This window comes from Botryllus schlosseri, chromosome 3 (assembly GCF_051294905.1).
Source record: "Botryllus schlosseri isolate E-star chromosome 3, Bs_hap1, whole genome shotgun sequence".
In the NCBI taxonomy this organism is placed as follows: Eukaryota; Metazoa; Chordata; class Ascidiacea; order Stolidobranchia; family Styelidae; genus Botryllus; species Botryllus schlosseri.
The window spans coordinates 2,969,088-2,988,056 of NC_137238.1; the positions used below are offsets into that span (position 1 = coordinate 2,969,088).

The 18,969-nt window shown below is 39.2% G+C and overlaps 2 protein-coding genes and 1 long non-coding RNA gene across 3 annotated transcripts in view; 1 reads left to right on the plus strand and 2 right to left on the minus strand.

Moving 5' to 3' along the window:
* The window catches only part of LOC145435479 (uncharacterized), a 286,197-nt gene that overhangs the window by 2,940 nt on the left and 264,288 nt on the right, over positions 1-18,969 (minus strand). The window lies entirely within an intron of this gene.
* LOC145435359 (uncharacterized) lies at positions 2,164-6,692 on the minus strand. Its single transcript, XM_080312639.1, has 6 exons — positions 6,686-6,692; positions 6,228-6,326; positions 2,834-2,953; positions 2,595-2,714; positions 2,349-2,468; positions 2,164-2,285 (listed from the first exon to the last, which is right to left on the minus strand). Exons 1-6 carry the CDS (start codon positions 6,690-6,692, stop codon positions 2,164-2,166), a joined length of 588 nt encoding a protein of 195 aa, XP_080168765.1.
* On the plus strand, positions 14,524-17,532 carry LOC145435556 (uncharacterized). Its single transcript, XR_013913886.1, has 3 exons — positions 14,524-14,976; positions 16,277-16,462; positions 17,355-17,532. It is a non-coding gene; the product is annotated as an uncharacterized LOC145435556 (long non-coding RNA).

Sequence of the window (18,969 nt, forward strand, 5' to 3'; positions counted from 1 at the left end):
GTTTTGACGACGCCGCGGGCCGCAGCTTCAACAGAAGTATTCCATGTCTTTCAAAGTAGGCCGTATTTGACGGGATGAAATTGTCGTATTGAAAGTGAGCCAATCCAACAGACTGACATTCAACACTCATCATAAAAATGGGATTTACTGTTGTATGAATTTAGGTCTGGCATAGAAAAATTATCACATTTATAACTATTTGAATGGAAGTTTTGTTGTATTTGATATATAATTATTATAAGATATAGACGCCATGTGAGCGGACAATTATATAATGTTATCGTAAAAGCTATCACGTTATAATTTTGCAGCGAATATGAATATTTTGAATTTAACAGATTGATAATAGAGATTGATCTGCTATCACAGCATTTGGGGTTTGGCAGTGTAGCCCAATCCGGGATTCGGATATACTCCTGATAAGCTCATGGTCAAATACCTTCGAATATTGGAGCAGAAAAACAACAATACAAATCTATTAATGAATGTGTCATAAATATCGGAAGGCGGATCAACATCGTTACATCGTTGGAGCGTACCACTACGGTATACTCGGTACCTTTAAGTGGCATTAATAACATGGTTTAGCGACCCAAGATGTAACTAACAGATTGCCAATGGTTGCCATAACTACTTGCTTAGTTAGCGAAATGCCAAGCTGCGACCTTCTGATCTATTACTATCCCATGACACGTGAATAGTTTGTTGCGTCCATGGTTCTAACCAATTCACAGATTTCCGAGTCCATCCGAGTCCACTCCGGTCATTTTCATTTGGCCATCGAGTCAGCCCGAGTCTGAGTAATTCTAATAAAGGTCGCGTCAATGTCTAACTCAAAAATTTCAGTCACGAATCGTCCAAGCATAGTGCTGTAAACGACTATCGTCTAAGCCTAAGGGTTGGGGTTTATCATCATGAATTGGAAATGTTGCGAAATAGGGAATCTCTCCTGCATGGTCGCGGATAGCGAAGTTAGATGAATAGTTTTAGGCTATCGAAGCAGTTTAAGAGGAAATTTTCCCTTTACAACTTGAAAAGAGATATGAGGCACTTATATGTTGTAAAATTATTGAAATTCTGAAATGTCGCGGGCCGCATGAAATGCTCTGGCGGGCCGCGTGTTTGAGACCTGTGATCTACGAGTTATATCGTTGTTATATTTAGCCTTTATTTTACGACGGAGAGTTGGAGACTGAACCCAGATATGCTCAAATAACAGTCTAAGTCTGATGGTGAATTGAAAAGAATGCAGCGTTGGCGAAGGCAGCAGTTCATAAAATATCGTCCTCCAAGCATTTCTTCAATCTGCTTTGACAACGTCCATGATCAGTCGATTATCACTGCTAAAGATATCTGGCTGACAGTACATCGCACGATTATGAGGCCAGTGGAATTACCCAGATATCAGAGACCAAGCCAAGCCTTAAACGTGGGTTTTATCATTCACAATTGGGCTCTGAATGAAGTTAGCGTCCCACACAGTGAGCTGGCTGCTGATGGTAGCTCCGCGTTGCCTTGACCCTATTCTTCCCGCCAAGGCACAGACTTGTTGGATAAACCACATTTTGTCTGCATTTCAATTCAAGAACAGGAATAGTTGTATGAAACTTGTCCCGGAGAGAACATCTCTCTGTATCTCGGCTGGAATCAATGGGTCGTTTTATGCATTTTATATGACTGTCTGTCTGTATTTTACCGGTATTTTGAATGTATGCTCGTGGTGGATTTTATTATAGCTAACGCGATAATGAAAATATATTGTCAAATTGTGATGTCTTGCAACATAAGGTTGATATATCTGCCAGAAAGCAACAAAGATTCAGGTAGCGATAGGGTTACTAGCGGTTGTAAGCTGCAGTAGCGAGAGGGTTAATGAACGGCAACTGAAGGGTTAATGAGTCTGCAGCTGAAGTGCAAAAAGTGTATCTTTTGAAGCATCATTTCGACATCGAATGCGCAAAATACGCCGGCAGATCGCTTACCATTTTGTTGACTCGGTAGTACGGCTAAGTGTAAGTAAACTGACATTTTTCATTATGATGACAGGTATTTGGGTGGCGTTCACAGTAATTTACTGTATGGAACAAATGATCTGTCAAACTTACTGAATCTATACACAGCCAAGTATTGTTGGAATTGAGCGTGTCTTATTCTCGTCATAGCTCAATATTCACAAGAAATATGGGCTACGTCGATGCAATCGCACGTATAGTACGGACGATTGTCATTATTCATGCATTTACCTCCATATCGACATGTATTCTGGTGGTGTGCACAATATCTCTCTGTGTGGCAGTGAGTGAGTCATTTTCTGACCATAGCTCAAGAATTAGGATCGTTTTACTTACCACTGCAGTTTTTCCCGTAGTATCCGCCGGTGCAATTACACGTATAGTACGGACGAGTGACATTATTCAGACATTTACCTCCATGTTGACAGGGATTCTCGTGGTGTGCACAATATTGTTCTGAACGGAAACAAAGCGATAACTGGGCCATACGTACTGAATTTATACACGGCAGGTAGAGGGACATGGCATTGAGCGAGTCTTATTCTGACCATAGCTTAATAATTAGAAGCGTGTTACGCTTACCAGTGCAGTTCTTTCCATAATATCCGTCGGTGCAATTGCACGTATAGTACGGACGGGTGACATTATTCAGACATTGTCCTCCATGTTGACAGGGATTCTGGTGGTGTGCACAATATTGTTCTGTGTGGAAACGAAGCGATTACTGTGCCATAAATACTGAATTTAGGCACGGCCAAGTGTAAGGCAGTGAGCGAGTCTCATTCTGGTCATATTTTAAGAATTAGGATCGATTTACTTACCACTGCAGTTTTTTCCATAATATCCGTCAGTGCAATTGCACGTGAAGTACGGACGAGTGACATTATTCAGACATTTTCCTTCGTGTTGGCAGGGATTCTGGTGGTGTTCACAATATCTCTCTGTATGCAAACGACGCGTATACGTACTGAATTTGGACACGGTCAAGTGTCGTGGCAATAACCAAGTCTTATTCTGGCCATAGCTTAAGAATTAGAAGCATTATACTTAACAGTGGAGTGTTTTATAGGGATGTTGTGAACGTGAGGCTCACATTCGCGTTCTGTATGTGAACCTCAGAATTTTAGAGGTTCACGTTCAGAAACGAATCTCGGTAGGTTCTGCACTGTGAACCTTTTTCATACATTACAATTTTCACTTCATTTTAACATCTTTGGTTGAAATTTATTGCATTTCAACTGCGGGCCACTCTATGCATGGCGCTGACAGTAAAAAAAATCAACACTAAATGAGCATGCACCTTGACAATCTCAAAAATTTTGCTTGCTTTGTTAGAAGAGTTTGCTCGAAATATCCAGCTTTCCGTATGTGAATATTTAGCGACTCTCTGCTTTGAGCTTGAACCGCACAACATCACGAGCGAAATACACTACTAGTAGACGTAGTCAGCGAATGATGCTATTCAGCCTATCAATGAAATTGATATCGTTGACTGATGAAACAAATCTAACAGGCGTACGAGGTCAATAGCGGTTGCAAAAATAGAAAGCCGTTTTACACTCTGCTCAATACCAACGAGCAATACTCCTACGCCGAATACATTGTCCGGTCTGGCCTGGACCGTTAAAACGTAAGCTTATATTCCCTTACAAGTCCTCGTCGAAATTGTTGACAAAGCGACGGAAGATTTTGATTTAATGGGATTGTTATATCATTTGATTGCCCGAGTTGATACATTCGGCTACGTTCAAAACGTCAATATGTATTTCAGCATTGTGGTATTATGTTACCCGAGCCGTCGCTAGGTATCATGACCAATTTTACATTAATATAAGCTAGGGTTACCATACGTCCTCTTTTAAGAGGATTTGTCCTCTTCTTTGACTTTTTTGAAAGTGTCCTCGGAGGACGTCCTTTTCTCCTCTTTTTTGAGATTTTGTCCTCTTTTCTAAAATCTAGGTCAGATTTAGAGCAAATTGCGAATGATATGCAGTAAAGTAGCACAGAAGTAACGCAACGGATCACAAAGTGGGTAAAATTTACCGGTTTTTGAGAATTTTTCTCAACGGATCACAAAGTGGGTAAAATTTACCGGTTTTTCAGAATTCTTCTCCGGTTTTAGCAAGTCTTAAATTCTGGAAAAGTGTCCTCTTTTTAGATTTCCAAAATATGGTAATCCTAATATAGGCTATGACTTCACTGAAATGTAGTGTTGGAATTAGCAATATGACGTCAGGTGATGTAATGAGGTTCACGTTCGAGTTCACACGAACCTGAGCCTTTCAGAGGTTCACACCGTTCCTAGCCTTTTCCATAATATCCATCGGTGCAATTGCACGTATAGTAGCCTCCGGACGACTGACAATATTCAGACATTGTCCTCCATGTTGACAGGGATTCTGGTGTTGTGCACAATATTGTTCTCAACGGAGACAAAGCGAAAACTGGGCCATGCTTACTGAATTCATACACGGCAGGGTGTCGTGGCCGTGAGCGAGTCATATTCCGGCCATAGCTTAAGAAACAGAAGCGGTATACTTGCCACTGCAGTTCTTTCCATAATATCCGTCGGTGCAATTGCACGTATAGTACGGTTTAGTGTCATTATTCAGACATGTTCCGATATGTTGACAGGGATTCGGGTGATAATTGCAGTAGCCGCCTGTATTGAAACGCAGCGAGATCATGTTAAAGTTCCTGGTGTGAGGCAGCGACTTTGTTGGATTCCGACTATAGCGTTTCGCATCAACAATGATAAACGTAACAGGGACAATCACCGGAAATCCTATACGGATTCACCGGTTCACTTTCATGTATACTTGAATAGTACTGTTACTTTCTATTTTCCAAAAATGTGCCTTAAATAATACAGCGATTCAGAAAGTCCCTATTTTGAATGCTGTATACGCCTTGCGGGATGGGTTTATGATTTAGCTTATATTCTGATGCTAAGCTCTTGTGAACCACGACCAGACACTACAAGATGTATATGCTAACTATTCACATGAATATTTCTGAGAAGTTTATTCAATAACAATAAAATATTTCGCGCCTCGTGCGATGTTCTTATTGCTCCTGTTGGCGATTGGCAATTATAGAGCGGTATCTAATTTATTAATAATCCATATCATCTCAATCACCAATCATGATATTATGGTTTTTGCAAATAGTCGAAATCATATGCTTACTCCGCGTTTGCTCTTGGCCCGCCATATTTTTAACGATGACAGTAGGTCACGACTGCATTGCAACGTGGTAAAAACTAGTGACGTCACAAGGTCACAGTCAAATTTCGACGGATATGTCCCATAGTTACACCCTTGTATATAACTCATACAGAATACGCACTATGTTTCTGTTTGGATTGAACACTGTCTGTTGCTAATAATTGCGACGGTGCATCGTATTTTGATCGGGTTGTTGATTAGAATTTATCATATTAAAAACAAAAATTACAATTCCCTGTTTTGTGGTGGAATTTATATCATCCAATATGTAATTAGATCATATACTTCATTCCCAATTATCCACTGTCTCAATCTACTAGTCCCAATTTACATGAGCCCGCATTTACTGGATATCCTACTCTGTCGCATTGCACATTACATATGGCCCTGGTAAAACATGTTTCCTGTTGGTTGCCATCTATTGTATGATTGAATTCCAACACTTTACTGTTCAACGTGGAGTTGGAATTCATTCACGAGCGTGTTTACTTATACGCATTCCGGCACAGCATCGTCATGCGTTATATATTTCAAATACATATCATACCATTTACCGACGTTCGTTCATGATCAGATTCATCCTAAAATCTCGAGGAACACTAAACTAAGCTAATTTTAATGAACATAGTTTAAACATTTATATATTGTGTCAATAAAAATATATATTTTCATCATTTTTAATTGATGAATATTTATGAAGGTGCCTTTTGCTGGTGTAATAAGACGAATAAAACTGAATGTTCCGCTGTTCATCAACTTCATAATTTACCGATAACTCTGTGGCCCACAATCAAGTGATGGCGAACCACAGCGTGAATTAGTTTAAAACCCTTGTTGTTTGGTTGTTCGGCTTGTTGATTAGCAAGCGCTGGTAGCGTCGCAAACAAGTGAAATTTATTTTGATGCCCCGAAACATATACGAAACGCAAGATATGGGCCCATACCATCTGATCCCGCAGTGTCCATATCATTAGTATATTTTTCTTACCTGAGAAGTCACGAGTGGAATATATGGTAGTTTCAATTTTACAACCGCCCTCGACACAGTTCGAAAATAATTTTTGGAGCTCCGCCACGTTACTCGGACCTGCGGATGTATATGATTTCGAAATGAGCGTATAGCGCAGCGTTTGCCTGTGCAGTATTATAGTAAAACGCTAGTGTTGTGGGAATGTCGGAACGATTCTAGCCATAAGTGTTATTGTTATAGCATGGAACGAGGTGGCGAAGTAAAGGCCCTATATATAAAGGAACGAGACTATAGCCTATTAAATTACCTGAAGAGAGCTAATATCCGAGATAACGACTTATAAAGCATGTCCTTGTTATATACAAGGTATTTTCATGGTAATGCATATATGAGCCTATACCGGATGCGAGTACTAAACTCATTCTCATTTCGTGCTAATTAGACTTTGAGGATAGAATAAACCATTTGGAACTCACCGAACATGTCGTCCTGAAATATGGAAGAATGGAATTAAGTGATATCTAAGCGTTTTGCTGACATATACATTATACATATATTATATATACAACATCACGTTACACGCAGTCGAAAAATAAACCCATATAACAGAACGAGCGTTACTATTGAATCCATCCACTATTCAGCCTGTGATTGAATTGTATTCGTACCCCAACCAATCTAATTTAGCGGGTAGTCACGTTCGCACTGGTCTGGTGCACGATACCATAGCAGACACGTACAATTAACCCTGCACACAATAGTGTTCTCGAAATCAGTATTTTTCAATTTTGCTTCGATTGCTATTTCACATCAGCCTCTTCATTTGAGTTTTTCAATAAGACGTCTCTAGTAAGAGAGGCTTCCAAAACGACTCTCACTTGAAAATTCAGCCTATTAATTATTGTATCTATCAGCTGATCAGTTTATGTCCTCTTCGTGGTCGCATATTTCAGTTGTACACTTGAAATATTATAAATCGCTCGCAGCACACTTACATGAGTAAAAAAGTTTCTGTAATTTTTGTTGATGAGAGTATAAGAATTAGAATAAAATAATTATGCAAAATGTGATAGTGGCTTCGGGTATCTGAAACATTGCCATCTCGAAGTGATTAGAATTAATTGCGAATAATATAGAAAAGGATCCTACACCTTTGTAGTGCCCATGGGATTTGATAAGTGCATGTGCATGTGCATTAGGGTTGTCCAAAATTTGGAAAATCTCAAAAAGCCTCCTTGATTGTGTCTCATTCTAAAGATTATTGATAAAAAACAACAATTAGCCTGAAAGAAGCTTACAGGAAAGCCGTTAAGATTTCGGTCAAAGCGTTTGAAAGTAGCTGCTCAAGAATGGGCGTGCCACTGACCATAGAACGGCGAGAAGACTAGTAATCAAATAACCACGGCTCTTGATTGGCTAATCGGCTATGCTTCAATGACCACGGCAGCAGCAGCTTGCTGATCAGGTGTTCAAGAAGTCTGCTACCGGCGGGGATTCTGAGTGCGCATTGTTAGTAGTTTGGCAGGTGATGATTTAAGATTAATTCAGGACATGTTGAGGTACGAAATACATGATGAACAAACAACACCTGCTTCACAGAAGCTTTTACAGCATGACTGCTTCATTGTGAAGGAAACGGCCGAAGCCTACATGTCGTGTTTTCATCGAGAGAAAGCAAAGGCGCTTATGCAAGTGTTGAGCGAATTCACCGTTTCAGTACGGATCCACCATCGGTGAATACAACTATATAAAGCTTAACAATGACACTATACGTTGTGTGATCTTATTGGGCTGAAGCTGTAGTATATATGTGACGTTTTGAATGCTCTAGAGATCGGCGGAATCAGCCGGTTATGCTTGACCCTTATCAGATGCTTACAACAAATTGAATGCACTTGTAGGCGTTTTTAGAATCCTTAATGATAACGCAGAAAAGAGGTGGTAATGTACGCACACTCGCACAGGCTGTGCTGGATATGGTATGTCAAAGTCCTCATTGATCCCGCAGAAAAGAGGTGTATAGAAAAGCACAGACTATGCTGCATATAGTATCCAGCATAGTTTGGATATCATATCCAGCATAGCCTGTGCTTACCTTAAACCTCTTTTCTGCAGCATCACTAAGGACTTTGACTACTCTTATAAGTGAATTCAATTTGCTGTAAGTTAGGGTTGCCATATTTTAGTTTAACAAATTCCGGACGATCTTTAGCGCCCACTAGCGGATTTCAAAATGAGGTATGAGCATATTGTCGATCAAGATGACGTCACACAAGCAAAGCTTTGTCTATCGACTAGAGGTGGTCAATGGTCATGATTAAGTTCAGGAGTATGTGGTTGTATGTTGTAAGTTGTAACTAGGGCCGAAGCCACACTTTTTTCAGACCCCTTCCCTACAAAATAAACACTGGGTCCACCGTCAGGTAATCGATGCAGCTTCTGGGGGCTTACTAAATGCATTAGGCCGTTAAATTATTTGAATGAGTTATATCAATAATATTGGTTCTTCCATATACTACATGATCAAAGTTAGCGGTAGACCTGGTGGAGGATGATGACTTCGAAAATGTAAGGAGCGTAATTGTACATCGCTAAGTCATGTTCATGTCACACCGATAAGATTATGCGTACTGCACCACCGAGCTATATAAACGCCGCACATCCGGTGGCTTCCGACCTTTTATGGTCGCGATTTCATTTCCAATTCGAAAATGTTCCGTGGTCCAGTTCAAAATTTGATGAGCTGATTACTTACTCATGGTCTATTTTGGAAGCTGATTACGTTCAAGATGTTCGCGAACCACATAATAAAGGCAAACTACCCCAGGTTTAGAACCTCTATATTTGAATAAAGCATCCAAATGGCCTAACCCGAATCTATGAATATACCGTTATTTTTTAATTGCGATTAAATAGACTCATTTTTGTAAATGAATGTTATTTTTATTTAATTTTGATCGCAGTTTTGCGAGGATGTTATAGTTCCCATATTAAATCCAACATACAGTATACTAAATCGCGCGCAGCGCGAAGAAAAATTTCATGTGGCATAAATCTGCCCAAAAGTAATATTGTTTATGCTGATTTACGAAACAATTATGAGCTCACTTCAAGCCGTCAAAATTCCGGACATTTAGGCATATTTTAGAAATTCTTCCCGGACGCAGTTTTGACAGTGAAATTCCGGACATGTCCGGGAAATTCCGGACGTATGGCAACCCTACTGTAAGTATAACTGCCAAGCATAACCGGCCGATTCAGTCGATCCCTAGAACCTTCAATACTTCACTATATACTACAACTTGGGTCCAATAAGATCACACAAAGTATAGTGTCATTGTTAAGCTTTATATATTTGTATTCACTGATGGTGGATCCGTACTGAAACGGTGAATTCGCTCAACACTTGCATAAACGCCTTTGCTTTCTCTCGATGAAAACACGACATGTAGGCTTCAGCCGTTTCCTTCACAATGAAGCAGTCATGCTGTAAAAACTTCTGTGAAGCAGGTGTTGTTTGTTCATCATGTATTTCGTACTTCAACATGTCCTGAACTAATCTTAAATCATCACCTGCCAAACTACTAACAATGCGCACTCAGAATCCCCGCCGGTAGCAGACTTATTGAACACCTGACCAGCAAGTTGCTGCTGCCGTGGTCATTGAAGCATAGCCGATTAGCCAATCAAGAGCCGTGGTTATTTGATTACTAGTCTTCTCGCCGTTCTATGGTCAGAGGCACGCCCATTTTTGAGCAGCTACTTTCAAACGCTTTGACCGAAATCTTAACGGCTTTCCTGTAAGCTTCTTTCAGGCTAATTGTTGTTTTTTTATCAATAATCTATAGATTGAGACACAATCACGGAGACTTTTTGAGATTTTCCAAATTTTGGACAACCCTAATGTGCATGAAATATTCTTATAGTAGTTTGACATAGCCTGCTCGAAATTTACAGGCTGAAACGAATATCATGAGAATACTGACCCGAAATCGAAGACTATTGCTGATTCAATTGAGGTCAGTATGAAGGGATACTGAAATTGTGGTGAGCTTCAACCAACACATCCCCCACGAAAAATCAAAACTTTTGAAATTGATTGGATCAAAACTATATATGAGTGGACTGCTCAACACATAGAATTATCCTATGATTTCCATAAATCCTGACATACCGTCATTCTCAGCTCGACTTCCTTTTCGGGTGCGCAATGGTGTTCCCCTGAAAACGAATGAGTAATCTTTAAATGGGTCCTTAAATTGAATTACTGTTATTACTAAATTCCGTTTTATCTTTACGTTACAGCTAGATGATGTATAGATATAACACTATTGGATGCAGCTAATTGCCTCAATTATTCAATCGGTTCTTGTTTTAGAATAATCCATGCCTGTAAACTCAACCGAAACTGAAGCGAACGCAGCTCATAATTTTCATATAGTTAGAGAGTTGGCTCTTCACATTTAATAACTTTGCGAACACTGCAAGCTTTCGGCGACCCCATATATTCGCATATTCACAAAAATCTATTACATTACACATCTAGTACATTACTTTGTACTATACTAGAGCACAAAATTAACTGCGCATCAACAACAGTGTTAAAAAAAAGCAATTAAAACATGGCTGTCACACAAAACGAAAACATTATGATGAATATTTATTGGAAATCCGAGTGAATTATGTTTTATTACTCTGGTGTGAGTCTGGACCTCCAGCGAACTCCTAGGGCTCGTATGAACCCCGGCTGCGAACCACCGATTTAGAAGTATGATGAGCATTGGTTGAATAGGATTGTTTCCTTATTTGAATTGTCATAATCGTTAATAAGCATTGTCGGTGTATCATGAACACTGGGTGTAAACACGACATTGTGTCTCTATGGATGTCAGATTGACACGCCGCACTGGTCGTTTCGACATCCTTTTATAAACAGCTTCTTAGAGGTACAGAACTTCAATATACCATTCAATAGTACATTCATATTGAAATGAATCGGCTGACACTCGTCAGGGGTAATCGTCAGCAACTAGTAGAGAATTGGAAAGAACACTGTATGTCGGCAATCGTATCACAAAATAAGACGTCACCAGCATGAAATTTCGACTACGAGAGCGTTTAACGCATTATTTTTAGAAGGTACACGAGCTTCTCTTGCAGATAAAGCCTTGGCTGGTGTATTTTGATAAAAGTAAGTCGACTTATTGTGTCTTGTTTATCACATTGTTCGTGTGGATGAAAATAATAGCATCCCTGGTACATATGTTTCCGAAAATTTGCACTTCATGGGACAGTACTGACGAAATGATTTTGTAAAAATAGCGTACCACGAATTCCAAACGAGTTCGTCCCGAAAAGCAAGAAAATGTACGATATCCAGTGGGCGAACATCGCGGATGTCATTAGTTTCCTGTCGAGAGATAAACAATGATTTGATGATTATATTATAGGTTCAGTCTGGAAATATCATATACATAAAATAAACGTAGTGTAGATTCCTTGTGTTAGTAATTAAGTTTGGGCAAAATCGAGTGACTCTGTGATTTGATTCTTAATCGAGCAGTGTGCGTCGAGTAAAGAATTCTAGTATATCTTATTATGACGTCATAGCATGATGGAAGATGTGGAAAGCTCATACAAATACCTTTTACGCGACCACGAAGAACGCAATGCCACTTCTACATCACATTAAAGAATATTTGATATTTTTCAACCATGAATATTTCGTTGCACTTTGCGAAAATGATGCGGATTGATCACGAGCTCACAGATATGACATTACCAGTAACGTACGTAGCTTTGTACCACTAAACTAACTACAGGATTTGTATGCTGTGGTACGACCAGTCGAGGTTTCAAGGCTTTCACAGTAGATATGTATTTCCAGCACCTAATCCCATTATTTCCGCACATATGATTTTATACACATATGCACATATATCTACATATACCCCAGCAAACACAAAACCGTAAAAGGATCATCCGGGATCATCTCGATTAGGTTCTGATTTTCTAAGTGTCGAGGGAATGTCTAAAATACGTAGTAGGATGGTCTTGTGGTTATATTCAATCAGAATAAATTCATACTCGGTGTTGTTCCATCTCATGCATTAGGCTTCGTTATATCCGGTAGTTAACCTAATAATGCAAATTTTCTATCTCTCGCGGGTACGACTAAAATACGTAGAAAGGATGACTTTGTCGGTACATTCAATCACGATGAATTCTATCCGGTTTTGTTCGATCTCATGCGGTAGCTTCGTTCTATCCATTAGAAAACAATGTTCTCCCTTCGTTTTATTGCGTGAGGATGTTACCGGTGTTGTATATTCGTGTTGTTGCTCTAAGGTCGAATAGTTTTGTTTTCCTCTGATATATATGATCTTCATTATATATATATTCGCTCTTTCGGTAATCTCGCATGTTCAACGAGTATGGTTAATAGTTTTATTCAGAGAACAACTAAATAAGTGATATGTTGTACGTTTAGGAATATGATTATCGATGCGTGACTTCTAGAATATTTCGGCGATTCAAATTTTACGTCATCGCGCCATACAAAGATTTGAAGCGCAACAGGTCGCAGCCAGGCATAGTTCGCTCTTTCTGTATGGTAAATGCCGTAAATATATAGGAATTGTGACTGACTGAGGTAGCGGGTTAAAGGTATATATGCAGTAGCATATAGCTTATGGGGTATTTCGAATTGCCTGTAGTATATGACGCCTAGAGCTGTTTGACTTTCTGCAAAACAGGTGTAGACAACTATAGAAAAGTTTCAGCTTTTCCAGGTTAGAATTAGAGCTAAACCGTTTTTCCGAATTAGATTACAATTATATTGCTGGCATTTCGCTCTAATTTAGTGAAATTAGACCACTATAATTCGCTTCAAACATCTGAATTACCGGTACCTATACCTACGGTATATCATAATATTTATGCTTGAATTTTCTAGGTATATAAGTCATATAGATACATTCCTGTAGAACACTGATTCATGATTTTATAAAAGTTGGTGCAAGAATGGAAATTTTCAACTTGATGTTGATTAATGGAGCAAAATTTGATATTTGAGTGCAATTATACCTCGAATCCAGTGACAAGATTATTAATCGTTGAAACCAAACGCAGCTTGATTATGTTGGCCAGAGAATTTGGCTAGCCAGACCATATTGATGGAATATGGTCACAGTAAGATAATATTTTGGGCTATTTTACATGAACTTTCCAACATTTGATTTGATATGTCCACTAAAACAGTTGTTATTCTGCTTTCGAATAAGACCTTAATTGCTGGTTTCAATGGTAACTGTGTTTGTCAAAGGCTGCAAAGGTAATTTCTTTTCCTTGTTAGATGTTTATTTGTTTGTTTGTGGTGTTCATGGTGGTGGTTCGACTACACTGGTCATTTTACACCAGGCCGGTTCTTATTATTATTATTCCGTATCTGCCCGATTACCAGTGAACTCGGCACTTGGTGAATTCGGCCGCACAAACTCGGCACTTGGTGAATTCGGCCGTGGTAGATCTCGTAGCGGTACCGGTCACCATGATTGGTTACTGGAATGTTTGCCGGTGAACTTGGCACTTTGAGTGGTTGTCAATGTTGTACGGTGGTCAGGGCATGCGTAGATCACACAGTCACGGCGTGATTAGATCACAGATTGCGTAATTGCGGGAAATAACGCGACGCTCTTCACTTGGTGAACTCGGCCCTTGGAGGAATTGGCACTAGAACACCTTCGCATTAGAAATGCATTTAGTATGAATGAACAGTATCAAAAAGGAAATTTAAACGTGTCGTGGCTCGTGGTAGATCTCGTAATCTTGGGATCCTTCAACCGTGTTATCGAGACACCCTAATCCCAGAGTGGAATCGTCTCTCCAAAGGCAAAAAATAATTTATTTTGACGTGATCATGCGAAACATTTGTTGATGAGGAACACTGGCTTGTCGTGATCGATAAACGAAGAAGCGCCGCTTGATGTTCCACAGTTTTGATCTCACATACAACGCCAAGATCCATCTTCTCAAAACTTACACGACACAGGCCCGTGACTCACGCCATCGATTCCAAGCAGACCGCGCGTGGTCGGTATATGAGCGCTGTGTTATTTCCCGTGGCTACGCAATCCGTGATCTAATCACGCCGTGACTGCGCGATCTACGGATGCCCTGATCTCCTTACAAGATTGACGAATCACTTGATAATACTATTATTAGTTTGATAATTCATATTAATAGCTGTAAATACACTTCATTTCAAAATTTCCCGAGGGCCGAATTCACCAAGTGCCGAGTTCGTGCGGCCGAATTCACCAAGTGCCGGGTGCATCGGCAACCATCTGCCCACTTACAGCACGGCCCACTCCTAGGCTTTTTAAGACATGGCTATGCGAATCAGATGGCGAGGAGGAGCCTAGATAAACGGCCAACACTTCGGTAGGAATTATGGAGTCGACGTGTCATGCTCGAACCCGCAATTCATTGGTGTTTAGCTATAATGGAACGTACCACTACGTTTCCTCGCCATACCTTGTAAAATGAGACCGTAGCATTTGGCATTTCGTGTGGCAATTGACTTTTGTGTGGAAAATTGTGTTCGTTTTAGAACTTATCCGAAACTTTTATTCCGCCATAGATTGTATATGATAAAACAATATCGGAATTGATCCTAGAAGAATTCCAAAGCAACTCACCACAAAGGAGGATTTAAAGAAGTTTGATGGAAAATTGAATGAAAGCAAAAGCCTTTGCAAGAGATGTGGTATGTTGAATCTGTTTTGGTATTTTTAAATAGGTCTACTTTGTTGTGCCGATAGCAGACAGTATATATAAATGTAAGATGTGGAAGCTATCAAGGTGTTTTTAGAAATTCAGTCAGTCAAAGTGGACGATCGTATTGCTTGGATTATATTTAGGCTTATTTTAGCATCTTTGAGATGCAACTCTAAAAGTGGACGGTCATGAACAGTAGGGCTCTTCAAAAATGACTTTTTTTCTCAAATCGTACTGGCTACTTGATAAAATTGTTAGGTTACCTAATTTAAGCCTACAAACAAAATATGGTTCAAATCCAGCCAGTATCCGCTTTGCTACAAGAGAAGAAAGTTCCTATTTATTATATAAAAATGAATAATAAAAAATTTGAAGATTTTCTGTTAACCCCATGAAAGTGTTAGGCTGTCTATAGAAACGATGCTCACCAAATTTGGTTCAATTCCAACCAGTGGAAGCGGAGTTATTGCTGTCGAAAAATTTGGATTTTAATAAAATAGTACTTACGGTGAGCACAACTTTAATAAGTAAACAAAGAATCGGTCACCGTAAATACTATTTTATTCAAATCCAAATTTTTCGACGGCAATATCTCCGCTTCCACTGGTTGGAATTGAACCAAATTTGGTGAGCATCGTTTCTATAGACAGCCTAACACTTTCATGGGGTGAACAGAAAATTTTCAAATTTTTATTACCTATTTATTTTTATATAATAAATAGAAACTTTCTTCTCCTGTAGCAAAGCGGTTACTGGCTGGAATTGAACCAAATTTTGTGTTTAGGCTTAAATTAGGTAACCTAACAATATTATCAAGTAGCCAGAACGATTTGAGAAAAAAAGTCATATTTTAAGAGCCCTAATGTCCATGTGAGAGAAACGTTTTAGGGTAGGCCTACTCATATGTCTCGCAGCGTTCTCTACATAATTGTCAATTGCGATACCAACTGTTTGCTTGTATTGGTAAAGCCATCCAACTTCGAATTGTAAAATGTTGGGAGTCTTGATATCAAATTTTTGAAAGGTGCACTTTGAGAAGATTTCGGAATCTGTCAAATTATACAAAAATTTAGCAAATTCTTTGACATATTTCATCTATTTGGGACTCGATCAACGTAAAAGAATTGGTAATCATTTTATACAATGTATTGTATTTGTAGTTGAAGTATAGTAATAATTCTTATGGTTACCGCACTTGTAACGATTCACGGCCATAACTGGAATAATTAGAATGATGTAACTTTCAAATTGTCATGCATTTTGCAACCACATTGTTCTCAATTTTCAAGGTGCTGACCATTCGAGGAAGAATCACCCACCGGGAATTCACGATCCGTAAACGCGGCCGACTGTTTCTCTCCTCAAGCGGAAGCGACAGAGAAGAGGAACGAAGAGAAAAAAGGAGCAGAAATAGCAAGAGTGTGACAAGTCGCGTCCGTTCGCTTTAATGCGTATTTCCATCCGCGAAGTAGTAGGTGGGAAAACTAATGGGCGTTTGGTTAGGGCTTATATAAGGTTGACTCCAGCGCTGTATTTGCTTAATGTTGCTATGAAATAGGGGTGGTGTCATTTGGTATCAATATTGACTATTGAAAGACCATTTGTTAGTGGTCATGGATTTGTTCGGCCAGTATGCAGTAATTTCTGATGGTCACTTCCCGGGCTTCTGTTCTCTAACCCCTCATGATTGTTATTCTGCTTCTAGTAAGACTGTCGATTCTAATGTTTTATCGTATCATTTGTCGGAGGTTTCGCTCGCTTTATTTACAACGTTTTGCTCTCTGCTAGGTCAATTACTGGCTGAGTATCACTACAGCCTAAGAAACTGCACTAATTCTCATTTTAATGTCTTGCTGGTTATCTTGCTGTCAATTCTAATAATTTATTAATGTCTATACCAGTGCCGCCACTCAAATGTTTTGTTCTCTGTACACAATATTGTTAGGTCTTCAGCTTTCCAGGCAGAGTATCATTCCACTTTCTAGACTTGAGTATATATCTCTCCAACTAGCTGCCAAATAACTGATTCATTTGGATTGTTGAATTGATCATTTTGGACAGAATGTGAAGAAATTTTAGTCAAGAATTCTTTTTGTGTTAGTGGCTGTTTTCAAAGAGTGCTGAAGTAGTCATCGTTGATCTTGATAATCAAGTAGAAGTGACGATTGAAGTCAGTTCTCTAGTCATATAATATTAAAAAATATAATAATAAAACTTGAAAACTTCAGTGGAAATAGTTCAGAATCGAATCCATTTTAGTAAGTAGGGCGAAAAAAATGTAGGAGTCATTCGTTAGTCGCTACCTCTGCCATTTTTGCAGTACGAATGTCTTAGCTATTAATCATCATTTTCATTTTATTTCTGCAGGGTGTTGAGAAAAAAGGCCGCATGCTGGTTATTTAACTGGCTCATCAGAAGATGAAACCTGATGATAAGGACTGTTTTCACTTTCTTTCTAAAGACATTCGTTCGTTTGTTCGTTTTATTTTTTACAACGGCATTATTGCCAATTCGTTTGAAATTAAATTATCACAAATGTGATTAATATGTAGTAAATAATGTGGTGTGTGTACGCAGCCGTGATCAGGTTAAGCCCATAGTGGTAGAAAACAGGTTATTATATCAGGATCTTCTTCTTCTAACGTAGGATCTACATTCTACTCACCATGTTTAAAGGCTGTAGCATCTGCATAATATTTACATTATTGAAGGACATGGAAAAGACGTTGAATTGAGTCGACACAAAATCCCCCTTTCTACGACCTGCCGAGATCTAATATCTACTATATCGGCTCGGCTTTTCTACATCTTTGGTCTGTACTGTGTTTGCTGGGATACCTTATTCCAAGATATACGATGATTCTCAAATAAAAACGTGCAGCATATGCAAGTATTTGAAGTGATGCGTCTACGGCAAGATATTGCCTAACAAAGCAGTAGTTCTAACAGTGTTATATATGTATTACGTGTGGTAGAGGTAGTGGTAGTCTTAACTTCCGCGTTGTAATGACTATCGAGTACACACGGTTGCACAGTGGCTTTATGAAAATGACAGTCATTGATGCGGGGACAGTTTGAAACTCCGCTAATACTTTCAATGCATAAGCATAATGTAATCCACACTATACCACCATGCCGTCAACTCAAAGGCCTCCGGCGGGCATTATTCGATGAACATTTTACCAGCAAGCTGTATTTTGAATGAAAAGGCGGTAATTCTGCTACATATTTATGACAAATTCAATGAAAGCCCAATGCAACCCATCGGTCGTCGCTAAGTAAATTATGATCCCTCCCACATGCAATTCAAATGAACGCTAACAGGCCAGTATGAGTTTTCTGATATGATACATGATGCATGCATTTGAATAAATTCAATGTGGGCAAGTTGTGAACCAATGTGTACAAATATAATCACCGACTGGGAACTACCTAGAATTTATGGTCACTCACTTGACCGCGACGAGAAAGTGTAACAGTGAAGGAATGTGTGCCAGAAATTTGGCGAAAAGAAGCAGTGACGCGCCAAGTCGATATCATGCAGATCGATGAAATGGCATATATTTTTTCGTGAAAATATTTTAGCTGCAGTTTCAATAGTGGCCGTTTGGCCATGCTGGCGTGGTATCTTCTATCAGCTAATTGCTATTTGCTAGATACAACAAACTTTACGTACCGAATTAACCATGGCTGAAACTCCTGACAGATCTTGGACACATTACGAAACCAGGAATTTTTTTATTATTGCAGCCGATGTGAAATTAGTCAGCGGTTTGGATACCACTTCTTGATGGTAATATTTATTAAAGATATGAAGTTCTTACAATGAAAACCAACTAAAATCATATGCAATTGCTTGCTAATATCTTATCCCAACAATCGCTTGTCATGCAAAACCAGAAATAGTTTATTTTTTCTTCTTCTGTTTAGGCCAAACGGGTTGTTTGATTGAATGCCCGCTACAAGTCGTCTCGGTGCCTTC